This window comes from Pelodiscus sinensis, unplaced genomic scaffold (assembly GCF_049634645.1).
Source record: "Pelodiscus sinensis isolate JC-2024 unplaced genomic scaffold, ASM4963464v1 ctg49, whole genome shotgun sequence".
NCBI classification, from domain to species: Eukaryota; Metazoa; Chordata; order Testudines; family Trionychidae; genus Pelodiscus; species Pelodiscus sinensis.
The window spans coordinates 705751-726272 of NW_027465953.1; the positions used below are offsets into that span (position 1 = coordinate 705751).

Consider the following 20522-nt stretch of genomic DNA (forward strand, 5'->3'; position numbering starts at 1 on the left):
AACCCGCATTTTATGGGGAGTAAGGGAAGTAGGAGGAAGAGTGCTCTTTCCCCGACTTCCTGCTGTGTAGACAGCGCCAAAAGCCGAAATAAACTATTTCAACTTAAACTGCACAATTGATAGCTCAAGTTGTGTAGCTTATTTCTGCTTTAGCCCTGCTGTGTAGATGTGCCCAAGGCCTAGGAGACTAAGATGCTGTGTGCTGCAGACAGAGGATAGGAGAAACTGAAATGCTACCAATGCCTGAGGCCTTTGCAATGGTAGAGAAATGATTAGGTCAGAAAAGCCCTGATGATCCTGGTGGTTGATCAGTGCCCCATACTCCTGAAGAAGACAAATTCCCAACCTCCCAAACAATAATCCCTGCTAGTCTGACCCAGGGAAAATTCCTCCCCACCCTCAAATCTGGAGATCAATTGCATCCTGACCAATGTTCTCTCCAATTCTACGTGTAGAATACATTTTAGGTGCATTGAGGCATGTACGGATGTGTACAACCATTAGAAACACATGTCTGCCACCCAAGTGCTCAGTTTACAGGTAACACTGATCCTGACTATGTGAGCAAGACTTACCAAGACTTAATCTCTGAGGCTTCACATAAAGGTATGGGGCAATCACCCTACCCATGGAAAACACCTAGCTAGATAATTTCATGGAGGTTAGGTCCATAAAAGGCTATTGGCCAGGGGATAAAATGGTGTCCCTGGCCTCTGTTTGTCAGAGGCTGGAGAGGGATGGCAGGAGATAAATCGCTTGATCATTGTCTTCGGTCCACCCTCTCTGGGGCACCTGGTGCTGGCCACTGTCGGCAGACAGGATACTGGGCTAGATGGACCTTTGGTCTGACCCAGTACGGCCGTTCTTATGTTCTTATGTTGTGCATTGGGGGAAAATCTTTTAGGGTCTCTAGAGGCAACTGGACAAATACCTAGTCCGTGTGTCTTCTCTGCAAGTATTTAAATTATCATAAAATAAAACTGAAGCCTTTTTTCAAAACAGAGTGCATAAAGTTTGACTTCTAAATTCATACAGTGGGGTCTTTGAAAAGTGGCTTGATTTTCTAGAGATACTGAACCCCTAGAAGATTTTTGCACCATCCATAGGTAATTCTGGGTGCTCAGCACTTTTGGAAATGACACCCTGACTAAGCAAAACACTTCAGCATGCATGTGTTTAACTTTAGATTTATTTGTTGGCATAGAGTTAGGCATGTGATTAAGTTGCTGAATCAGGATGTAGGCGTGTTAATATGGATTTAGGAGTTTTAGTTTAGGCACCCAGTTTTAAAAATCTTGGCTATAAATTATTCTGTGTGCTATCAAAATGCCTAAATTAATAGTAAAGGTGGAAAAGATTAGTTTATGTGGGGATCTTATTTAAAAGGAGCAGCTTTTCCTTATTATAATCCGTCCCCCCACAATAGCTCTGCAAACAGACATGGTCACCATGAGGGAAGAAAAGGATTTGCATGATTCCCAGGTCCACTTATCACCATGTCTGGTCTCCTACAGAGTCTTTACTAGATAGTGAATTAAAGACACAAGCACTGAATCCCAACATCAATGATAACCAGCAGAATCCTTTCCTTTAATTTCAGCTGTTTACAGCAAGGTTGTTCTCCTCCTGGACCATATGGACGATCAAGATAAGGCCTCTATTGCCCTTGAGATTGTCAAGATAGCTGAGACCAAACTGGCTGTCGTTGTGACTGTTCTGCTAGAAAAACTTCAGCAGGATGAGGTAAGGCAGTTTCATCAAATCACATCTGTTTTCCATGTTTCCACTCCAAATTCTGTTTGACTTCATGGAAGTAATTCAATACAGAACTTGGCTCAGCCCACCTTCAGTGTAATCAGTATTTACCCTTCTGTCTTCATGCAAAACTCATCCTGCAAAATTCTGTTACAGATCAGGATGATATAATAAAGAGACACTCAGAGGAGCACTGTCCTTTTGTACACACTGGAGTACATGGGCTGTATATTATAAAAGTGCACTGTAGGGGTATCTATAATCTCTTATAGCAGTATTTTGTCCTCCTTTAGCATCTTCATCCAAAAACCTCAAAGCACTTACCTACTTACTCATGAATTAGGTTTTACAGCACCTTTGGGAGAGTGATAAACATCCCCATTTACTGATGGGCTGTGTCATGGGGAATTAAATAACTTGCTCAACACCACATAGTGAGTTAGTAGAAGAATGGTGAATAAAACCCATGTGAACTGACTCTCTGCTCTAAACCCAAGACAACACTTCTTAATTATAATGACATATGATTGGGATATAGCTTTGAAGGGTTCTTAAATAATCCAAACCCCTTTTTCCTTTATTAATACTCGCATCCAGCAAAGTCCATTTCTCTATTAAGGGTCAACACAGAAGGCATTTTAGTTTCAAGTACCAGGAAGCCAAGACAAGCAGTTCATTTCTGGCTCGCTTGAATAGTGTGGGGTTCTTGTATTCATAAGTTATCAATTATGATTTTCATTTAAAAATCCTCCTTACATTTAAAAATGAATGGAAAGAGGCAGAGCCTCTCCCCACTAGAGCAGTGATAGCAGTTTGCAGCAGCATCCTTTAAAAGCACAACCACTGGAATGTGTAGCCAACCATTGGCTTTGAACATTCCAAAGTGCTTTATGACCTTAGCAGGCAGTTCACACCTTCAGCTGCCTGAATTCAGAGTTATAGACTCACAGGAGACAGATGCGAAAGGCTTGTTGGATCATCCAATTTCCCAGCAGTGCCTTTTTCATTTTTTTGGGCCAAACCAATTTTAACAGCTCCTAGTGACTGGGTTTCCACCACTTTCCAATGAAGACTATGTAATAACCTGATAGATGTCTTATAGCTGGGGCATTTTTCCTGATGTTAAAGTCTAAATTTTATGTCTCTGATACTGCCCCCTGCTGTGCAATGTACGTGCTGCAGGGTAAGAAACACTGACTCCTAAGCATCCTCACTCCACAGTGCATGCTATGCAGCAAGGAGGTGGTGGCTGGCTGGAGTAGGCAGTCACGGTTGTGCTGACTCTGTGGAGGAGAGCTGACCTGATCTGAGCCCAGGGGAGTCCAGTTGTTTTCCCACTGTGATGTGATACGATTTATTTTAGATCCAAGAGAAACCAGGACACTCCAGGGATACTTAACCACTTTCTTATTTATTGCAAGCTTTAAGCAGTTATTACAGTTGTTTAAGTTTTACAAGCCTTAAAAACAATTACTACACAATTTAAACCTTAAATGCCATACATTCTAAAGCAATAATATAGTGCAAAGCAATGCAAAAGCAATTAATAAAAGAGCTACTATAATACAATAATAAAGACTAGTTCACTTACATTTCACCCGTATGCTACCTACAGTAGCAGGCAGGAGGTCAGGGTTCATTTTCTTCCCATGCATTGGAACACCATGCACTGGATCACCGGTGTGTAGGGCCTATTTACTTCTAGTTATATCGAGCAGTACCTGTGGGTCAATCCTGCTCATTCCCTCCCACTGATTGTTCTTACTAAGCCCATTTTATAGCAAAGCGAGACTTGGTTGTTCTAATAATATTTACCAATTGATTACATATTGTGTAGGATATGTAACATGCCCAATACCCTATCTGGAGTACATCCTGTCACTCAGGATGTTGCTGCTATGTGCATAGTTGACAGTTGTATGGCTGCATCTGTAATTTGTGGTTATCAGAAACAGAAGTACCTGTACAAGATTGCTTGCCATGTGTTCTTGACATAGTCTCACGTACCATGCTTCATCTGCATTGTTATGCAAAACATTCCTTCCTCTCACAGCTTCTCCCATGACCTTGCCTGCATGCTTATGTGCACCAGACTTGAGACAGGCCTAGGTTTTGCTTGTTAGAGATCCGCACGTGTCAAAGGGAGACGTGGCCATTTATTGTCAAGGCAGGCTCCCCTACACCCACCCAACCTCACCCTGATGCATGAGGTCAGATCCCATAGAGGTTGCAGGTCTCTATTTAAAAGTCAGTTCTGCTGGCCTCCCTGCACTTTTTAAAATTTTCTCCTGAATTACTTCCAAGCTGTTGATCTTTTCTGGGGAATGTGGTGCCAAAAAAGTGAAATAAGCCAGAAGCAGTCACACCTCAGATGAACAATGAGAAACTGTTGTCTTCCTGCTTTATGACAAGATTCCTGTATGTAACAAACCCAACCCAGATGGCTGACTTTTTTTTTCACTGTCACTCCAGGTCACTTGTTGTTTCCCACTTTTCTCCCTCTCATTATGTCAGTTATATTGACCCCCTCTCTAGGTGCGCTAGTTTGCAGTTCTCTGAAATCAGTCTTGTTCTGCTCAGGTTTCTAATTTCTCTGTGCCCCTCTTGATTATTTCTCTGTCACAACTCATACCTTCAACTCCTCCATATTTAGTATCATCTGTGAATTTGAACTTTGATGGACCCCATAAAAGAGACCTTCAAGTGTGCTACTGTCAATGTAGAGGTAACTCCTGAGCTAATTTTCCCTAAAAGCTGCAGAAGATTTACTGCAGGAGTTGGGTATTTTATAATTGTATTTACAAATTCTGTCTGGAGTGGATAAAAAAAGGCATGATGCTAATAATAACAAGAACAACAATAACAACAATAATAATAATAATAACAACAACAATAATAATAATAATAAACGAAATTAGATAAGGGGGCAGTGCAGGGCCCTTCTTCTGATTAAAAAATTTGTAAATTGCTCAGCTTCTTCTGAAATGCTGCTAGCTGGGGTGATTGTGGAGGGCATAGCAAGTTTTATACAAATGAAGACTAGGGGTTACTTGAGTGAGTATGCAGGCTGTGGAATCAGTGTGGTCTAGTGGAGAGGACTCCAGATAGTGAATCAGAAGACCTGAATTATTTTCCTGGCTATTGATCTGCTCTTTTAGCCTGGGCTAGTTGTTTCATGTTTAGATTGTAAACTCTTTTGGGCAGAAGCTTATTAGCGTAAGTGTTACTATATTGCGTTACTATATTAGCTTATAGCATTACTATATTGTCATCAAGGAAACATTTTCCCCAATTGTTCTTTTATGTTTTGTCCCCAGAAAAACAGAGTAGACATTTACTGTATCCTGGAGAAAGTATTACAGCAGGATGCCCAGGTCCTAGAGAGAAGGCTACTGAGCAAAATAATAACACTTGCCTCAAACCACATGAGAGAGACTCAGGTAAGTTAGATTAACGGAAGTGTTGGAGCATAAGCTTTTGTGGTCAAAGACCCACTTCACTGCTTTTGCAGATTCAGACTAACACGGCTACCCCTCTGATACTCAGGTAAGTTAGTTTTCCCTATATGCTAATGACAGGAATGAAAGCATTAAAACACTAATTAAAACATTTTTTGTAAACTATATACTGAAACTCCAGGATTAATGACTGCTAGGGGCCCACAGATCCCCACACCGTCCTCCAGAAATCCCAGGTCCTAAGCAGCATGTGACTAGTTTCATCTTGTTCAAGTTACACATGTGCTTAAGTGCTTTGTAAGGTCAGGATATTGTGACATATATCAGATGCAGAGAGGCCTACCGTTTCTTAACAAGCAAGTTTTTTGTGAAGTCTACTAGGGATTTCATTATTGATACTGATTTTGTGTGGAAGGTGCTCTGATACTATGGTGTTAAGCAGCAGGATGAAACCTTTAAACAGAATCTGAGCTGTTTCCAAAAGAAGCAGTATTTGGATTTAGGGGATAGTTTATTCAGGAAAATTCTCTGAATATCTTGAAGCTGCCCACCTCCTCTGAGGGAAAAATATCATGTCACTATGATAGCCAATCATCCACCACAAATAGCTAATAGCGAATAGTCTAAGCAGCTTGCAAACAACTGAAAGGCTGACAAGTGTTTAGCCAAACGATTCAATGATTATTTATGACTCATGATTCTGTTCTCAGAAAGTTGGGTGGAAAACAGAAATAAGAACTTGATTCATTTGAGCAGCATTGGCTGGTGTAGTTGGCTTTAATCACTTCAGTCTCTCTCTTTTTGTATTTTTTAAGGAAGCAACAAATGAACTAAAAGTGGCAGCGAGCAACACATTAGTGGCTCTGGCACGCTGCTATTTCAATGAGGTGATGTATGAGCTTCAATGTCATCTGAAACCACTGAAGCTGTCTGACGTGTTCACTTTGATTACGCTGGACAACCTATCATCAGCCTATCGTATGTCAACTTCCATCTTTTGTTTCAAAGTTATTGTCTTCCATTTAAGGACAGAGGTTCACGCTCTGTACAGCTACACAGAGTGCTATTTGGGGGGCATGAGATGAACTGCTGTGGCTGGTTCCAGTTGCTAGACCATGAGCTATCCACACCAAGGTGCAAGCTCTTATGCCCCATTTGAAGTTCTTAAAGGACAGGATTGAGGAAAATCAGGTCTAGTGGAGCTCTTCTCCATTCCATTTCTCATCCCTCCCCAGTGCTCTCTCTCCTACTCTGGGAGAGGATTGGGCATCTGGCACAGCTGCACATTGGTGGAGAATGCTCCTCCTCAGGGTAAATCCCCCACTGATTTTTTACTTCTGCCTTATCATTTGTGTACGCAGCACAAAATGACCTAGGAGCCCATAGCATCCGACCCAGCGGTGTTTCTAAATGCGATAGTAAGAAGGCAGATAACAGTCAATTGACTGTCTTCCTTTTCTTCTGGTCCTTCTTTTCAGCACTCAAGTGCATTCCTTTTGAGGGAATGACCCTGTACAGCATGAGCTCCATGCGGATGTTAGTCGGCGAGAGCAGGCTGAGGCAACCATTTTGTGGTGGTAAGTGCCAGCACTTATTGTAGATGTCCAAAATGGATATTTAGGGGCCTTGGTACAGAGTTAAGTGACTGATCGTTTACAAACAGGCTCTGAACTGGATTGTACCAGGGGCTGAGTCCTCATGCTCCTGTGGCACTCAGTGGAGTTGAGAGTGCTCCTTACTTTGCTGGAGGTGCTGAGCATTTGTAAGTTCAGGCCCTTTATGACTTGTGGATATTTTAAAAATAAACAAAAGCTGATGCTGCCCATGTGCCAGGAAATTCCTGGGGGAGAATGTGCAGGCAACAGACTGAATTACATTTAAAAATGTCCCGTTTTCCACCCCTCCACCCATTCCTCCTCTTTAGTTTCTTAATTATCATCTCCTTTCACCCTCTTTCTCTGTCCTCTGGTCTTCTCCACTTCTCTCTTCCTTTGCTTTTTAGTTGATGCTCAAGTAAGGCCACGTCTACACTATGCAGAAGATCAATGCTGCTGCAGTTGATCACCAGGGTCCAAATTAGCAGGTCTAGTGAAGACCCACTAATTCGAACTGAGTGGGTGCTCCCGTTGGCACCGGTAGTCCTGCTTCTCATGAGGAATAACACTCCTGTCAACCTTCCACTGTGTGGACAGTCTGAAAACACGATTTAAGATACGTCAACTCCAGCTGCATAATTAACATAGCTGGAGTTGCGTACCTTAAGTCAACTTTCCCCTTTAGTGTAGATCAGGCCTAAGGGATTAATCCTGCACCTTTGAGATAAATGGGAATTTTGCCATCAGCTTCATAGAACATAGGATTGAGCCTTAATTTTCCTTTCAAGGGCAGCGGGTGCATCTAATTTTAGGGCAAAATGCTGTCAAATCTCAGTATAGCTAATAGGAGTTAGGGGCACTGAACATCTTTCAGACAAACTGTAACCCAATAGGAAATCATACAGTTTTAGGGCTAAATAAGCAATAACTGCAGAGGACATGAATCATTCAGAAAACAGCTGGTCAAAATATTTTGTTTTTTTATTACATTTTTCATATTTTTTTCCAAGTTGATGGAATATTAAACTGAAAAAATGTCAATGACAGTTTTAATCAGGATGTGTTCAGTGTTTTTGTACAGCTAAAAAGGTGGCTGAAATTTGTTGATTTTTGAAACATGTGAATGATCTTTGTAATTTGAAATTTTGAAAAAAACAAGAGTAAACACTTTTAATTTAATTTAAACTACCTTTACAATCAGCTCTAATTAAGAGGTAACAAGGGAGAAAAAAATATGTTTTCAAATGATGGGAATTAAAAAGAGATGGAGAGAGACAAAAGAGAAGAAAGCCTTTTGAGAAACAAGAAACGGAAAGGAGGGAAGAGAAATAATTCAAAACTGTTATTGGATTTCATCAGCTGTTCCTGAATTGGGCATGGAATTGTAATAAACTACAAGCCTGGGTGTCTTCACTGATAAAACAACGTATCCTTATTACTATTGCATCCTTTTCATATTGCCTGTCTTTTTTCCTTCCATGCAGTTCTGGAAAAATGGTCAAGGGCAGTAAATCTATATTTTAGGAACTGGGAAAGGTGGCCATTTCCCAAAATGGGTAAATCTCAATTCTGTGATGAAATTCTTCCCCTCTATCGTCATGTGACAAGCAAATGGACCACATGTGAAGATTTGGAGGTGAGAATTGTAGGCTTTCTAAACCTTTATGAGAAATTATATTGTTAAATTCTCTGTGTATGGCACTCTTTGTGATGATGGAGTTCAATGGCAGGTTCTTTGGGATAGAACGGAGTATGATGTAAAACATTTAAAAAAGATTATAATGTCACAATCTCATGGAAATTCTGTCTGTACATAGTGTACATAGATTCCAGTTTTGTCACCTGACATGCAGATGAATATAGGAGAATGGGCTAAATTCATTCCTGGCAGATGTCTATTCAGTTCCAGTAGAGTTACAGCAGGAATGAGTTGGTTTAGTGTGCATACTAATCTGGGGAAATATCCCACTTGGGAAAGTTGTGAGGTGCAGTAGAATATAATTCTGAAACCAACACCATAGCTGTCTCTAGACTGGAAAAACTTGCCAGCTGTCTACACTGGCTGCTTGAATTTCCGGAAAAGCACTGACGATCTCATGTAAGATCGTCAATGCTTTTCCGGAAATACTATGCTGCTCCCGTTCAGGCAAAAGTCCTTTTCCGAAAGACTTTTGCGCAAAAGGGCCAGTGTAGACAGCACAGTAGTGTTTTCTGCAAAAAAGCCCCGATCGCGAAAATGGCAATTGGGACTTTTTTGCGGAAAAGCGTGTCTAGATTGGCCACGGACGCTTTTCCGCAAAAAGTGCTTTTGCGGAAAAGCATCCTGCCAATCTAGACGTGCTTTTCCGAAAATGCTTTTAACGGAAAACTTTTCCGTTAAAAGCATTTTCGGAAAATCATGCCAGTGTAGACGAAGCCCATGAGTCTTAACTCTTTACCAGGAAATATTGAGATAGGGCTGTTTCAACAGTGGAAAAGGGAAATTGCACTCGTCAGAAGTAGAAAAGATGGGCCCATTGCATGATATTGAATGAATTTGTAGGAACATAAATTCTGTGTCTCTATGTAGGTCAAGCAGGCCATTATCAAAGCCCTTGGTACTATGATGAGCCTCCTCCTGCATAAAGAAGATCATCAAGATAAGGTGTTCGAACAGATCCCATGGCTCCTTGAGCAATATAAAGAGGATGTTAATGTTTTTCATGTCACCAAGGTGAGATACTTATTAAAATAACTATCAATGTGTGCGCATAGGTGAACTGCACTAGCTGCTACCAGTGGCGTTTCCTGGTCTACATAGTGACTTGTTAGATAATAGATAAACACGCAAGTCTTGATTTTATAGACATGGTGACCCAGGTGACAAGTTTTGTAGGTAAAAGCCTCTCATGAAAAGTATCTTCTGTTTCTGGAGATGATAAGGAGGTAAGAAACAAAACACCTGTTCCCTCCCCCCGCCCCCCCATAAGATACTCCCTCCTTGTGATTTACTGGTACATCCTATCAACTCTGTGTCTCTCTTTTAGATTATAAATAAACTCCTCAGAGCAGGGGCTGCTGTGTGTTGTCTCTGGGCAGTATTAAATAAACTGCCAGTAGCTGAAAATTAATACTAAGAAGGCCTGAAGTGCATTGCTTTAGATTATATAACTAGATAGATATAAAATCACCGTCTAGTTCATCTACCGTTGTGTACAGGGCTGTTGTAGCTGTGTTGGTTCAAGGATATTAGAGGGACAAGGTGGGTGAGATAATATAATTAAAGATATTATTTCACCCACCTTGTCTCTCTTATTTCATCTACCCTCAGTATCACATGACCAAGGTAACTCTTGTCTGCTGATAGTGAGAGGATGGATTGAGGGCAGTTGGCTTCAGTAGTATGATTGAGCATGCTCAGTCTATGTGAGCTGGCTCAGTACAAGCCAAGCAGCAAATCCAGGGCCACAACCCTGCTGCCCTTCCCCCCTCCCCACTTCCTCCATGGTTTACTCCCAATCTATGTTGGCTTTCTGGTCCAGAATATGTGGTTGCTTTTGGGATTGGAATGCCCATGATTTTGAGGGAATCAATGTCTCATGGACTTGACTAAAAGTATCAGAGGACTACACAAGAGCCTAAATGTAGTAAAATATGTAGATTTCATCAGAGATATCCTGGAAGCTTCAAGCAGCAAAGAAGAAAAGTGTGTAGGTACCGGAAGGAGTTAGACTGTCATCTCATTATCAATAGCCTGGAAGAGAACATAAAATCATCATTGATAAAATTGGCAGATGAAATAAAAATTGGGGAGTGGTAAATAATGGAAAGGACAACTCACTGATTCAGAGTGATATAGATCATTTGGTAAACTGGGTGCTAACAATAAATGTGCATTTAAATATGGCTGAATGTAAATAGATGCATCTAGGAACAAAACAATGTAGGTGATACATACATGTTGAGGGATGCTTCCTGAGAAACAGTAACTCTGAAAAATATTTTGGGAAACTTGGTGAATACTCAGCTGAACATGACCTACAAATGTGATGCTGTGGCCAAAAAAGCTGAAGTGATACTGGGATGCATACATGGGGAAATCTCAAGGAGGAATATAGTGGGAAATGCAAAGTTCATTTCCACACTAGAACTGACCAACAGTTATTAGTAGATACCCCTGATACCGGCTTCCTGTGAGAAGAGTGCCTTCCACACCCTGCTTGGCTTATAGCAATTCAGCAGGATGCCATTTGGGCTGCACAGAGCCTCAGCCACTTTTCAGCAGCTCATGAACCAAATATTGCAAACATATATGCAATATACAGCCGTGTGCATTAAGAATATTGTCATCCACAGCACCAGCTGGGGGAAACACCTCTGACATCTTAGCAAGGTATTGTAAGCCCCAATAGATGCAGGACTCACTGTGAATCCAGCCAAGTGCCATCTTAGTGAACACAGTAGGAAGGGGAAAACTATAGCTCCTTGATAAATAAGGTCTAAGGCTTGTGTGACTGCCCCACCTCCATGACAAAGAAACAGGTGCCACAATACTTCAGACACAGTGGCTGCTTAGTACTCAACTTCATCACACTGGGCACCCTATTATTGGACCTGATGAAGAACACCCAATCACAGAAAGTCCAGTAATCAGAAGACTGTGAGGAAGCCTTCCAGGCCCTGTGAAAACAGCTGAACCAAGAGCTGGTCCTATCCCATCCAACTTCACAAAGCCTTCTATCCTTCAAATGGAGGTCTCGGAGGTAGGACCAGGAGTGGTACTATCTCAAGAAATAGGTGGGAAGGAGCACCAGATCCTTTATCTCAGCTGCAAGCTGTTCTCCTGAGAGACCTGCCGCCCTACTATAGCAAGGGAGGCCCTGGCCATCAAGTGGGTGATCTACACCCTGGGGGTATGTCTACACTACAAAGTTAATTCGAACTAACGGATGTTAGTTCGAATTAACTTTGATAGGTGCTACACTAGCGCTCCGCTAGTTCGAACTTAATTCGAACTAGCGGTGTGCTTAGTTCGAACTAGGTAAACCTCATTGAACGAGGACTAAGCCTAGTTCGAACTTACTAGTTCGAATTAAGGGGTGTGTAGCCCCTTAATTCAAATTAGTGGGAGGCTAGCCCTCCCCAGCTTTCCCTGGTGGCCACTCTGGCCAACACCAGGGAAACTCGTCTGCCCCCCTTCCGGCCCCGGACCTCTTAAAGGGGCACAGGCTGGCCAGCACCCAGCTAGCAGACCCTGCACCTGGCACGGCTCGAGCCAGCCACCCGCTGCCACCCAGCCATCCCCCTCTTCCCGGGACCAGGCTGGCGGCTCTCGGGAGCCTGCCCAGGACCGCACCCGCCTGGTTTAGTGCGGACATCATGGACCTCGTCCACGACCTCCGCACTAGGCACAGAAATGTGGCCGTCTAGGGCAGGAGAGCTGCCAGCCTGGCCACCTAGGAGCAGGTGTGCATGAAAATGAAGGTGGTCCACTGAGACCCCCGACCCTGAGCCCTGAGCTTACAATGGCCGTCCTGGGTCAGACCAAAGGTCCATCTAGCCCAGTAGCCTGTCTGCCGACAGTGGCCAACCCTAGGGACCCTGGAGGGGATGGACCGAAGACAGTGATCAAGCCATTTGTCTCGTGCCATCCCTCTCCAGCCTTCCACAAACTTTGGGCAGGGACACCACTCCTACCCCCTGGCTAATAGCACTCCATGGACCCAACCTCCATCACTTTATCTCACTTCTCTTTAAACTCTGTTCTAGTTCTAGCCGTCACAACCTCCTGCAGCAAGGAGCTCCACAGGTTGAATCTTTGCTTTGTGAAGAGCAACTTTCTGTTAGTAGTTTGAAGCCTGCTACCCATTCTTTTCCTTTGGTGTCCTCTAGTCCTTCTATTATGGGGACTAATGGAGAACTTTTCTTAATGCACCCTCTCCACCCCACTCATGCTTTTATGGACTTCTATCCTATCCCCCCTCAGTCTCCTCTTTTCTAAGCTGAGAAGTCCCAGTCTCTTTAGCCTCTCTTTATATGGGACCTGTTCCAAACCTCTGATCATTGTAGTTGCCCTCCCCTCTCCCACCCTCTCTCTTCCCCTCTCCCACCTCCTTTTCCCAGTCTCCCCCAGTTTTGTTCAATAAAGACAGATTCTATTTTTGACCACACGTTTTCTTTATTTTGTACATCAGGAAGGGGGGCTAGGGAAGGGTAAGTGGAAGGAGGTGAGGGAGGAATGGGGTACGAGCCCCCGACGGGGAGGACTGGGCTGGCTCTGCGGGCTTCTGGGGGTGGAAGCTCTCCTGCAGCCCCCCAATTGCTCCCTCTCCCCAGATGGCAGCCTGCGGCAAGTACAGCCGGTCTGATGGCCGAGTGCTGTGATGTGCCCAGTGTGGGCACTCAGAGCACTCCAAGCCAGGACTGCTTTGCAAGAGGGGCACCCCTGAGAACTGTCTGTCCGGGGTGGGGGTCGGGTCCCTTTAAGCACAGCCCTCGGCTAGCCTGAGGCAGCAGCTCCACGCTCTAAGTCCTCATCTGATGCCCTGCCGGCACTGCTTCCGGCCATCCTTAACCCCGGTTCAGGGTCCACTTAATGTGGACATGCTAGTTCGAATTAGCAAAACGCTAATTCGAACTAGTTTTTTTAGTCTGGATGCATTAGTTCGAATTAGCTTAGTTCGAATTAACTAATTCAAACTAAGTTAGTTCGAATTAGCGCTGTAGTGTAGACATACCCTGGGATATTCTGTACTGGGGAAGCCCTTTCAACTGGTCACCAACCATGCACCCCTCAGATGGATTAATAACATGAAGGACACCAGTGCCTGAATCATGAGGTAGTACTTCCCGCTCCAACCCTATGACTTCTGTATGTTACACTGGGGCAGGGAAGGCTCATGCAAACACAGACTTCTCCCAAGTGGAAGGAGACGATGAAGAGGAAGGTCCACCAATGGACACCCTCTTAAGGGGGAGTGTTTGTGACAGAGGATACCCACCATGCATGGTTCAGCGGGGGCTAATCATGATCTGTGGGCTATGCCCCTTCATACTTGCTGGGAATGCTCCAACTGGAATCAGGATATAAAAGGGAGCAGCTCAGTTCTGTCTAGGCTGACAGCTGAAGGGAGCAGAGGTGCTTTGCAGGCTTTTGTGGAGGGACTGCCAGTGCCCTAGGATGCAGAAACCAGCCAGCCTGTGGTTCCAGTTGACCCCCCCACAACCATCCAATGCCACAGATGGAGGAGAGACCACGGAGTTACTGAGATGACCTGCTGCAGAAGAATGGTGGGAAGTAATCTATGTGAACTAAGCATTATTGAGTTGAGGTATTAGGCTTTGACTCTGCATGTTTTGGAAGAAACCCCATTGAGCTGCAAGACAAGGCCCTGGGCTGGGACCCTGTGGAGTAGGTAGAGCCTGGTGGAGAAGGGCTGGCCACTAGGCAACACTGGTTTGCCCCAAAGGGTGGTTGAGCACTAGGTTGCACGGTCGTACCTAGAAGGGCTTGGGTCATTGAGCTGAAGAGCCTCATTAAAGGGCTGCTGCACTGACCCTGACTATTAGGCAATGCTGCTCTAAGAACCAGGCCTGCTATGGTGGTTGGGGAGACTAGGTCACTTGGGCTGCCTTAGTTCTTTAACTCCTCCACAACCTGATACCATCCAAACAGGGTGGACCTACCCTGTGACAGGTGACTTACTTACAGTCTATAATATCTTCATGGGGAAATATATGTAATGACCTAGCAGAGAAAGGCATGATATGATCCAGTGGCTACAAGCTGAAACAGGATACATTCAGATGGGAAATAAGGTCTACCTTTTCAGTGGTGGGATATTAGCCATTCAAACCATTTACCAAGAGTCAAGGTGATCATTTTAAAATCAAGATTGGATTTTTTTCTGAAAGTTCTGCTTTAGGAATTATTTTGGCAATTTCTAAGGCCTGTGTCATACAGAAGGCCTGACTAGTTGATGACAATCATCCCTTTTGGCCTTGGAATCTATGAATTCCATGAACCTGCTTCAGTCATTGCATATTGCTCCTTTGTATGCCCACCTTCTAACTTTCACCCTCTGTTGTAGAGTCTGAGGCAGCTCTTGGAAGTCTCCGGTGAATATAAGATCCTTCTACCTGAAGGGAAATTTCAAGCCATCTGCAGTGCTCTGCACGACCAGGTGAGGGGAACTTGTTCTTGTATCACTTGAGCTTAAGCACAGCAGATCTGAAGCATATTAAGAATAAACATCTTTTGAATGCTAGTGAAGAGCCCGGAGACCTTCTCATGCCTTATTGGTTTCTGCTGGCTTAAGAATAAGCAGATAGTGGTCTCATTTTATTAGCTAAAATCCAGCTCAGTTTGTAAAGCAATTTTAGCATAAGCCAGTTCTTAGAGGGAGTTAGAGTTATATAGTAAAAACTGATCCCATCCAAATGGGGAGGACCTATCCTGTGACAGGGTGACTTAATTGCAGTCTATAATATCTATGTGGGGAAACATATGTAATAATCTAGCAGAGAAAGGCAGAACGTGAGCCAATAACTAGAAAATGAAGCTGGACAAATTCAGACTGCAAATAAGGCCTACATTTTTATGGTGGAATAATTAACCATTTGAACCAGTTACCAAGGGTCAAGTCTTGATTCAATTAGCTCTGCTGCTAAAAACACTTTGAAAGCATGAACTTCTGTTATCCAGTGTATCGGTCATTGTTTCTGATTCTTGTTGTGCAGTCAGTACCATTTATTTTGGGTTCAGAGCTCTATTTGGAAAGGTAGGAAGTGAGTGCTTAGAAATTAATTGAGCATCTTCTTTTCAGTTGCTTGTTCTGATTAGTTTTCCTTTGATCACTTCTCTTCTTCCCACAGATCTGTTCTCCAACTCAGCAGCTCATCATGGAAAATCAAATGGAGCTGTGCTATTGTATCCTACTGCTAGGTAGGGGAAGAGACTCCAAATTACACAGTAGTTTCCTTGTAACTTCCTTCTTTTGTAGGTGTGGTAAGAATGAGCTTTCAGTTGTTAGTGAGGATGTGATTTCTTCCTTTGCAGCCCGTTCTTCTCCTGATGACCTCATAGCATTTCTGCACTCGCAGCTGAAGATTGAGAATGAGACTGTTCGTGTGGCATCCCTGAATCTGCTCACAGCTATTATTGGTGCTGACTGTAAGTAACACAGGAGTAACTGTGACTGCTGCGATCATCGCCATCGTGCTGGGGGTTGAGTTGGGGACATCCAGAGCTAAAAGCATGAGCTGCTATAGGTTGATCTAAAGAACCAAGGCTTTGCAGGCATGGTAGGGCTATAACATACTCATGATCTCTGCAAATGGGGCACAGAGGATCTGTAACACAGGGGCGGATATAGGGCAGGGCGAGTGGGGTGGCCGCCCCGGGTCCCGCGCTTCAAAAAGCCCCGCGCACGCGCCGTGGTGCCACCGCGCATGAGCATGGCATCACTGTGCATGCGCCGTGGCAAAGGGGGGGCCCCGCAAAACGGTCATCTGCCCCTGCTGCAACACATAGAGTCATATAGTCATAGATTATTAGAACTGGAAGGGACCTTGAGAGGTCATCAAGTCCAGTCCCCTGCCCTCATGGCAGGACCAAGCACTGTCTAGATCACCCCTGATAGGTGTCTATCCAATCTGCTCTTAAATATCTCCAGTGGTGGAGATTCCACAACTTCCCTGGGCAATTTTTCACAGTGTTTAACCAACCTAACAGTTGGGACGTGTTTCCTAATGTCCAACCTAAACCTCCCTTGCTGCAATTTAAGCCCATTGCTTCTTGTCCTATCATCAGAGGCCAAAGAGAACAATTTTTCTCCCTTCTCCTTGCGACACCCTTTTAGATGCATGCTCACCAGAGGGTTGGAAATTCACTAAAGGGACCCAGTGCTGCGCTAAGTAACTCCCATGTGGTCACACAGAAATCAACAGGGTTAATTAAGTGCTGAATGTAGCCTAAAATATTTTCAAGGTACAAATACAAATGTAATCTTGTGGCGGATGCATGTTAATAATAATGAGATAAAAACAAAATAGTACTCCTGACTGAATAAGTATTAGACACTCTAGAATAGATTCCGAATTCTGCTATACTGGTGGTAAACACAGACTAACTTCACTAACCTCCATTTGTCTAACTCTCTTACAATATTTCCATCAGGATAGTATGATGGTGCTATTTACAGAAGTGGAAATACTTCAGACTTAGACTGGTGTAACTGAGATCAGAGTCTGGTCCTATATTTTCCCCGCTGATTCTGTATATGAGTGAAGCTTGGTAGTACTCTTAAATAGGGCACAGGACACATTCTAATGTGGAGCATGAGTGTTTGGAACAAAGATATACTATATTGCACACTTCTCCTTATCTTTCAGTGCCTGAGACAAGAGTTAGAAAGTTTCTGATTGTGAAGGCAGTGCAATCTGCTCTCAGTGATCAGAGTGCTAAGGTAAGATTGTGTGTGGAATAGTGGTATTGCTGTTAATATCTGGGAAGTATTTCACTCAGTGGAGAGTCTGGCAATGAGACACATTTTTAGGGTGAGATTATTAATAGGGTTTCAATTAATCACAGTTAACTAAAAATTAATGCGATTAAAAATTGAAATTTATTAAATATTTTTGTGGTTTTTTACATTTTCAAATATATTGATTTCAATTACAACACAATGACAAGTGTGTACTATGCACTTTATATTATTTTTATAACAAACATTTGCATTGTAAAAATGACAAAAGAAATAATATTTTTCAATTCATCTCATAGAAGTGATGTAGAGCAATCTCTTTAGTGTGAAAATGCAACTTACAAATGTAGATATTTTTTGTTAACTGTAACGAAACAATGTAAAACTTTAGAGTCTACAAGTCCATTCAGACCTACTTCTTGTTCAGCCAGACACTAAGACAAACAAGTTTGTTTACATTTATAGGAGAAAATGCTGCCTTTTTCCTAATTACAGTGTCACCTGAAAGTGAAAACTGGCATTTGCATGGTACTTCTGTAGCCAGTGTTGCAAGGAATTTACATAACAGATGTGTTAATCATTTGTACTTCAGCCACTATTCCAAAGAGATAAAAGCAAAAGCAAAAGGACTCTCATATCCTGTCTCATATTGCATGCAGAAGAGATAATAATAACTCGTGCATAATCTCTACCCTTGCAGGTGAGGATGGCAGCTCTCCATTTTGTCCTGAAGCTGCTCAGTTCAGGAAGTGTGGAGAATTGTGCAGCAGGGGATATGGTCGCCTATGTATTCAGAGAGTTCGATGTGTCCACCAGAAATCTGGTAAGGAGAGTTCTTAACACTTAGGACTCAGTTCTGCCATTCTGGCATGCTGATTGTTCCCCTTGACTTCAGTGGGAGCTTTGGATGCTCAAGGATGCAGCTGGACTGAAGGATTAGAGCTAGAATCTGATCAGTGATATTCGTGTAAAGCCAGGGTAATGCCCCTGACTTCAGTGGCATTATTTTGGATTTACACAAGTGTAACAGAGACCAGAATCTGATTCTGGATATTTACATCTGACAGTGCGACCTACATTCCTTAGACCTCGGGCAAGTCAGTGAAAATTCTGACAACACAATCTTTCAGTGAAATGCTCTTGTATAAGGAAGCACATCTTTTTTATAAATAGACTCTTGATACAATTGCAGTGCCGCTTGTTAAGTTATTGTGGTCACACATAGGCTGGCTGTGTCAGTGTCATAGATGCATTCCTATACTCTCAGGCTGTTAAAGTTGAAGCAAAATGCAGGACAATGTAGCACTTTAAAGACTAACAAGATGGTTTATTAGATGATGAGCTTTCGTGGGCCAGACCCACTTCCTGATCTGAGGAAGTGGGTCTGGCCCACGAAATCTCATCATCTAATAAACCATCTTAAAAAAAAATAAAAATAAATAAATCTTGTTAGTCTTTAAAGTGCTACATTGTCCTGCATTTGCTTCAGCTACCCCAGACTAACACAGCTACATTTCTATCGCTGTTAAAGTTGAATTTCTATTTCTATTTAATCAGATAAGAACATAAAACATGAATGGCCATTCTGGATCCCCCAGACAAATGGTTCATGTAGCCTGTCTTCTGACAGTGGTGGGTGTTATGTGCATCAGAGGGAACAAACAGAACAAGGCAATTGTTGAGTGATCTCTCCCTTGTTGTCCAGTCCCAGCCCCAGGCAGTCAGAGATATAGGGACACCCATATCATGCATCTCTGATCATCTTATATGGCTCTATCATACCCCCCTGTAAGCATCTCTTTTCTAAGATGAATGGTCCCAGTCCTTTTAACTTCTCCTTGTATGAGTTGTCCCATATCCCATATCATTTTTGTTGCTTTTCTCTGAACTTTTTCCAATTATAACCTAACTTTATTTAAGTTGGAGGACTACAATTGCTTGCAATATTCAAGGTGTGAGTGTACCATGGATTTGAAACAGTGGCATGATGATATTTATCATATTATTATTCATCCCTTTTCCTAGTGGTTCCTAACATACCATTAGCATTTTTAACTGCAGCTGCATGTTGAACAGATGTTTTTAGAGGACTATCCACAATGACTCTGAGATTTTTCTTGAGTGCTACAGCTAATTTAGACCCCATCAATTTGCATGTACAACAAGGATTATGTTTTCCAATGTGCCGTACCCAGGTACAGTAATGGAGTTCACAATAAAGAAGGCAAATAATGTCCAGTATAGCCGGAGAACTTTCATTCTTCATTCTTTTAAAATTAGCCTCAGGAAACTTTTCATCAGATTGGATCTCTGATTGGGCTGTTAGCACCATACACCTGTGATTCAGTTACGACATCGCGTCAGAGGGTGGTTGACTGTATCAACTGTCTTCTCAATATACAAGGTGAGGAGACCATGAGCAGATGTAAGTAACTCTTCACTTTCTTTCATTGTTGTAATGACCATTTTTTCCATCTGTAATTCTTTCTGTCTTGTTAGCAACACTTATATAACAGAACGATTGGGGCCTTGTAAGTACATTGCTGGAAGAGAACTGCACAAATAATAAATAATCTGCAAATATTAGAGGGTGGACAAAATATAGCACACAGGCCAGATCTGCCCTTCTCCCCAGAATTTCTGTCTGGAGCGCTCAGCTGATTAGCAAGCATGCCAGCAGCATGTGTTCAGCTGCCCCTCTCCGACCTTGCTCCATCCTATCTGCTGCTAGTGGTGTGTGGAGGGGAGGTGAGCAGGGAGACGTGCAGAAGTCAGGGTGACCCCTTTGCCCTTGTCATCATCTCTGCAGAGCAGAGTTTGGGGAGAGGGACACATACAATAGTGCTGCTCCAGTCTGAAGTATGGTGAGTAACGGAGTGCCTATCTAAAGAGGCAGTGCACTGTTTCTAAGATTTCTCTGGCAGCCAGCATGTCCCTCTCTCTCTCTCTCTCTCTCTCTCACACACACACACACACACACACACATTGTCTCACACACACTCTCTCCCCCGCCATATGCCCATATGCCCCCGCTCTGCAGAGTGGGGTGGGGAGAGGGAGATGACAGAGCAGGACAGCTTTCCCTTAAAGAGACTGAGAGCAGAGTGGCTACTGAAACCAGATATACAGAGAAAGATGCTCCACACAGAATACAGTGCCTGTTTAATCCTGTACGAATCACAATGAATCACATGCCATTACTGTTAACTTTCAGACATAGGGGCTACGTCTAGACTACATCCCTTTTTCGG

The 20522-nt window shown here is 43.1% G+C and overlaps 1 protein-coding gene across 2 annotated transcripts in view; it reads left to right on the forward strand.

Annotated features, from left to right (window-relative positions):
- Window positions 1-20522, forward strand: part of LOC142825328 (maestro heat-like repeat-containing protein family member 2B) — a 43768-nt gene that overhangs the window by 1437 nt on the left and 21809 nt on the right. For both annotated transcript variants that reach the window (XR_012899754.1, XM_075917284.1), the window contains exons 2-13: window positions 1601-1743; window positions 5073-5195; window positions 6029-6191; window positions 6692-6790; window positions 8293-8444; window positions 9378-9521; window positions 14878-14970; window positions 15662-15731; window positions 15846-15959; window positions 17180-17253; window positions 17972-18094; window positions 19552-19675. Coding sequence is in view for 1 of the 2 variants with exons in the window: in XM_075917284.1 (XP_075773399.1) it covers window positions 1601-1743; window positions 5073-5195; window positions 6029-6191; window positions 6692-6790; window positions 8293-8444; window positions 9378-9521; window positions 14878-14970; window positions 15662-15731; window positions 15846-15959; window positions 17180-17253; window positions 17972-18094; window positions 19552-19675 (1422 nt within the window). In the remaining variant the exon portion in view is untranslated. The remainder of the gene's footprint in view (window positions 1-1600; window positions 1744-5072; window positions 5196-6028; window positions 6192-6691; window positions 6791-8292; window positions 8445-9377; window positions 9522-14877; window positions 14971-15661; window positions 15732-15845; window positions 15960-17179; window positions 17254-17971; window positions 18095-19551; window positions 19676-20522) is intronic.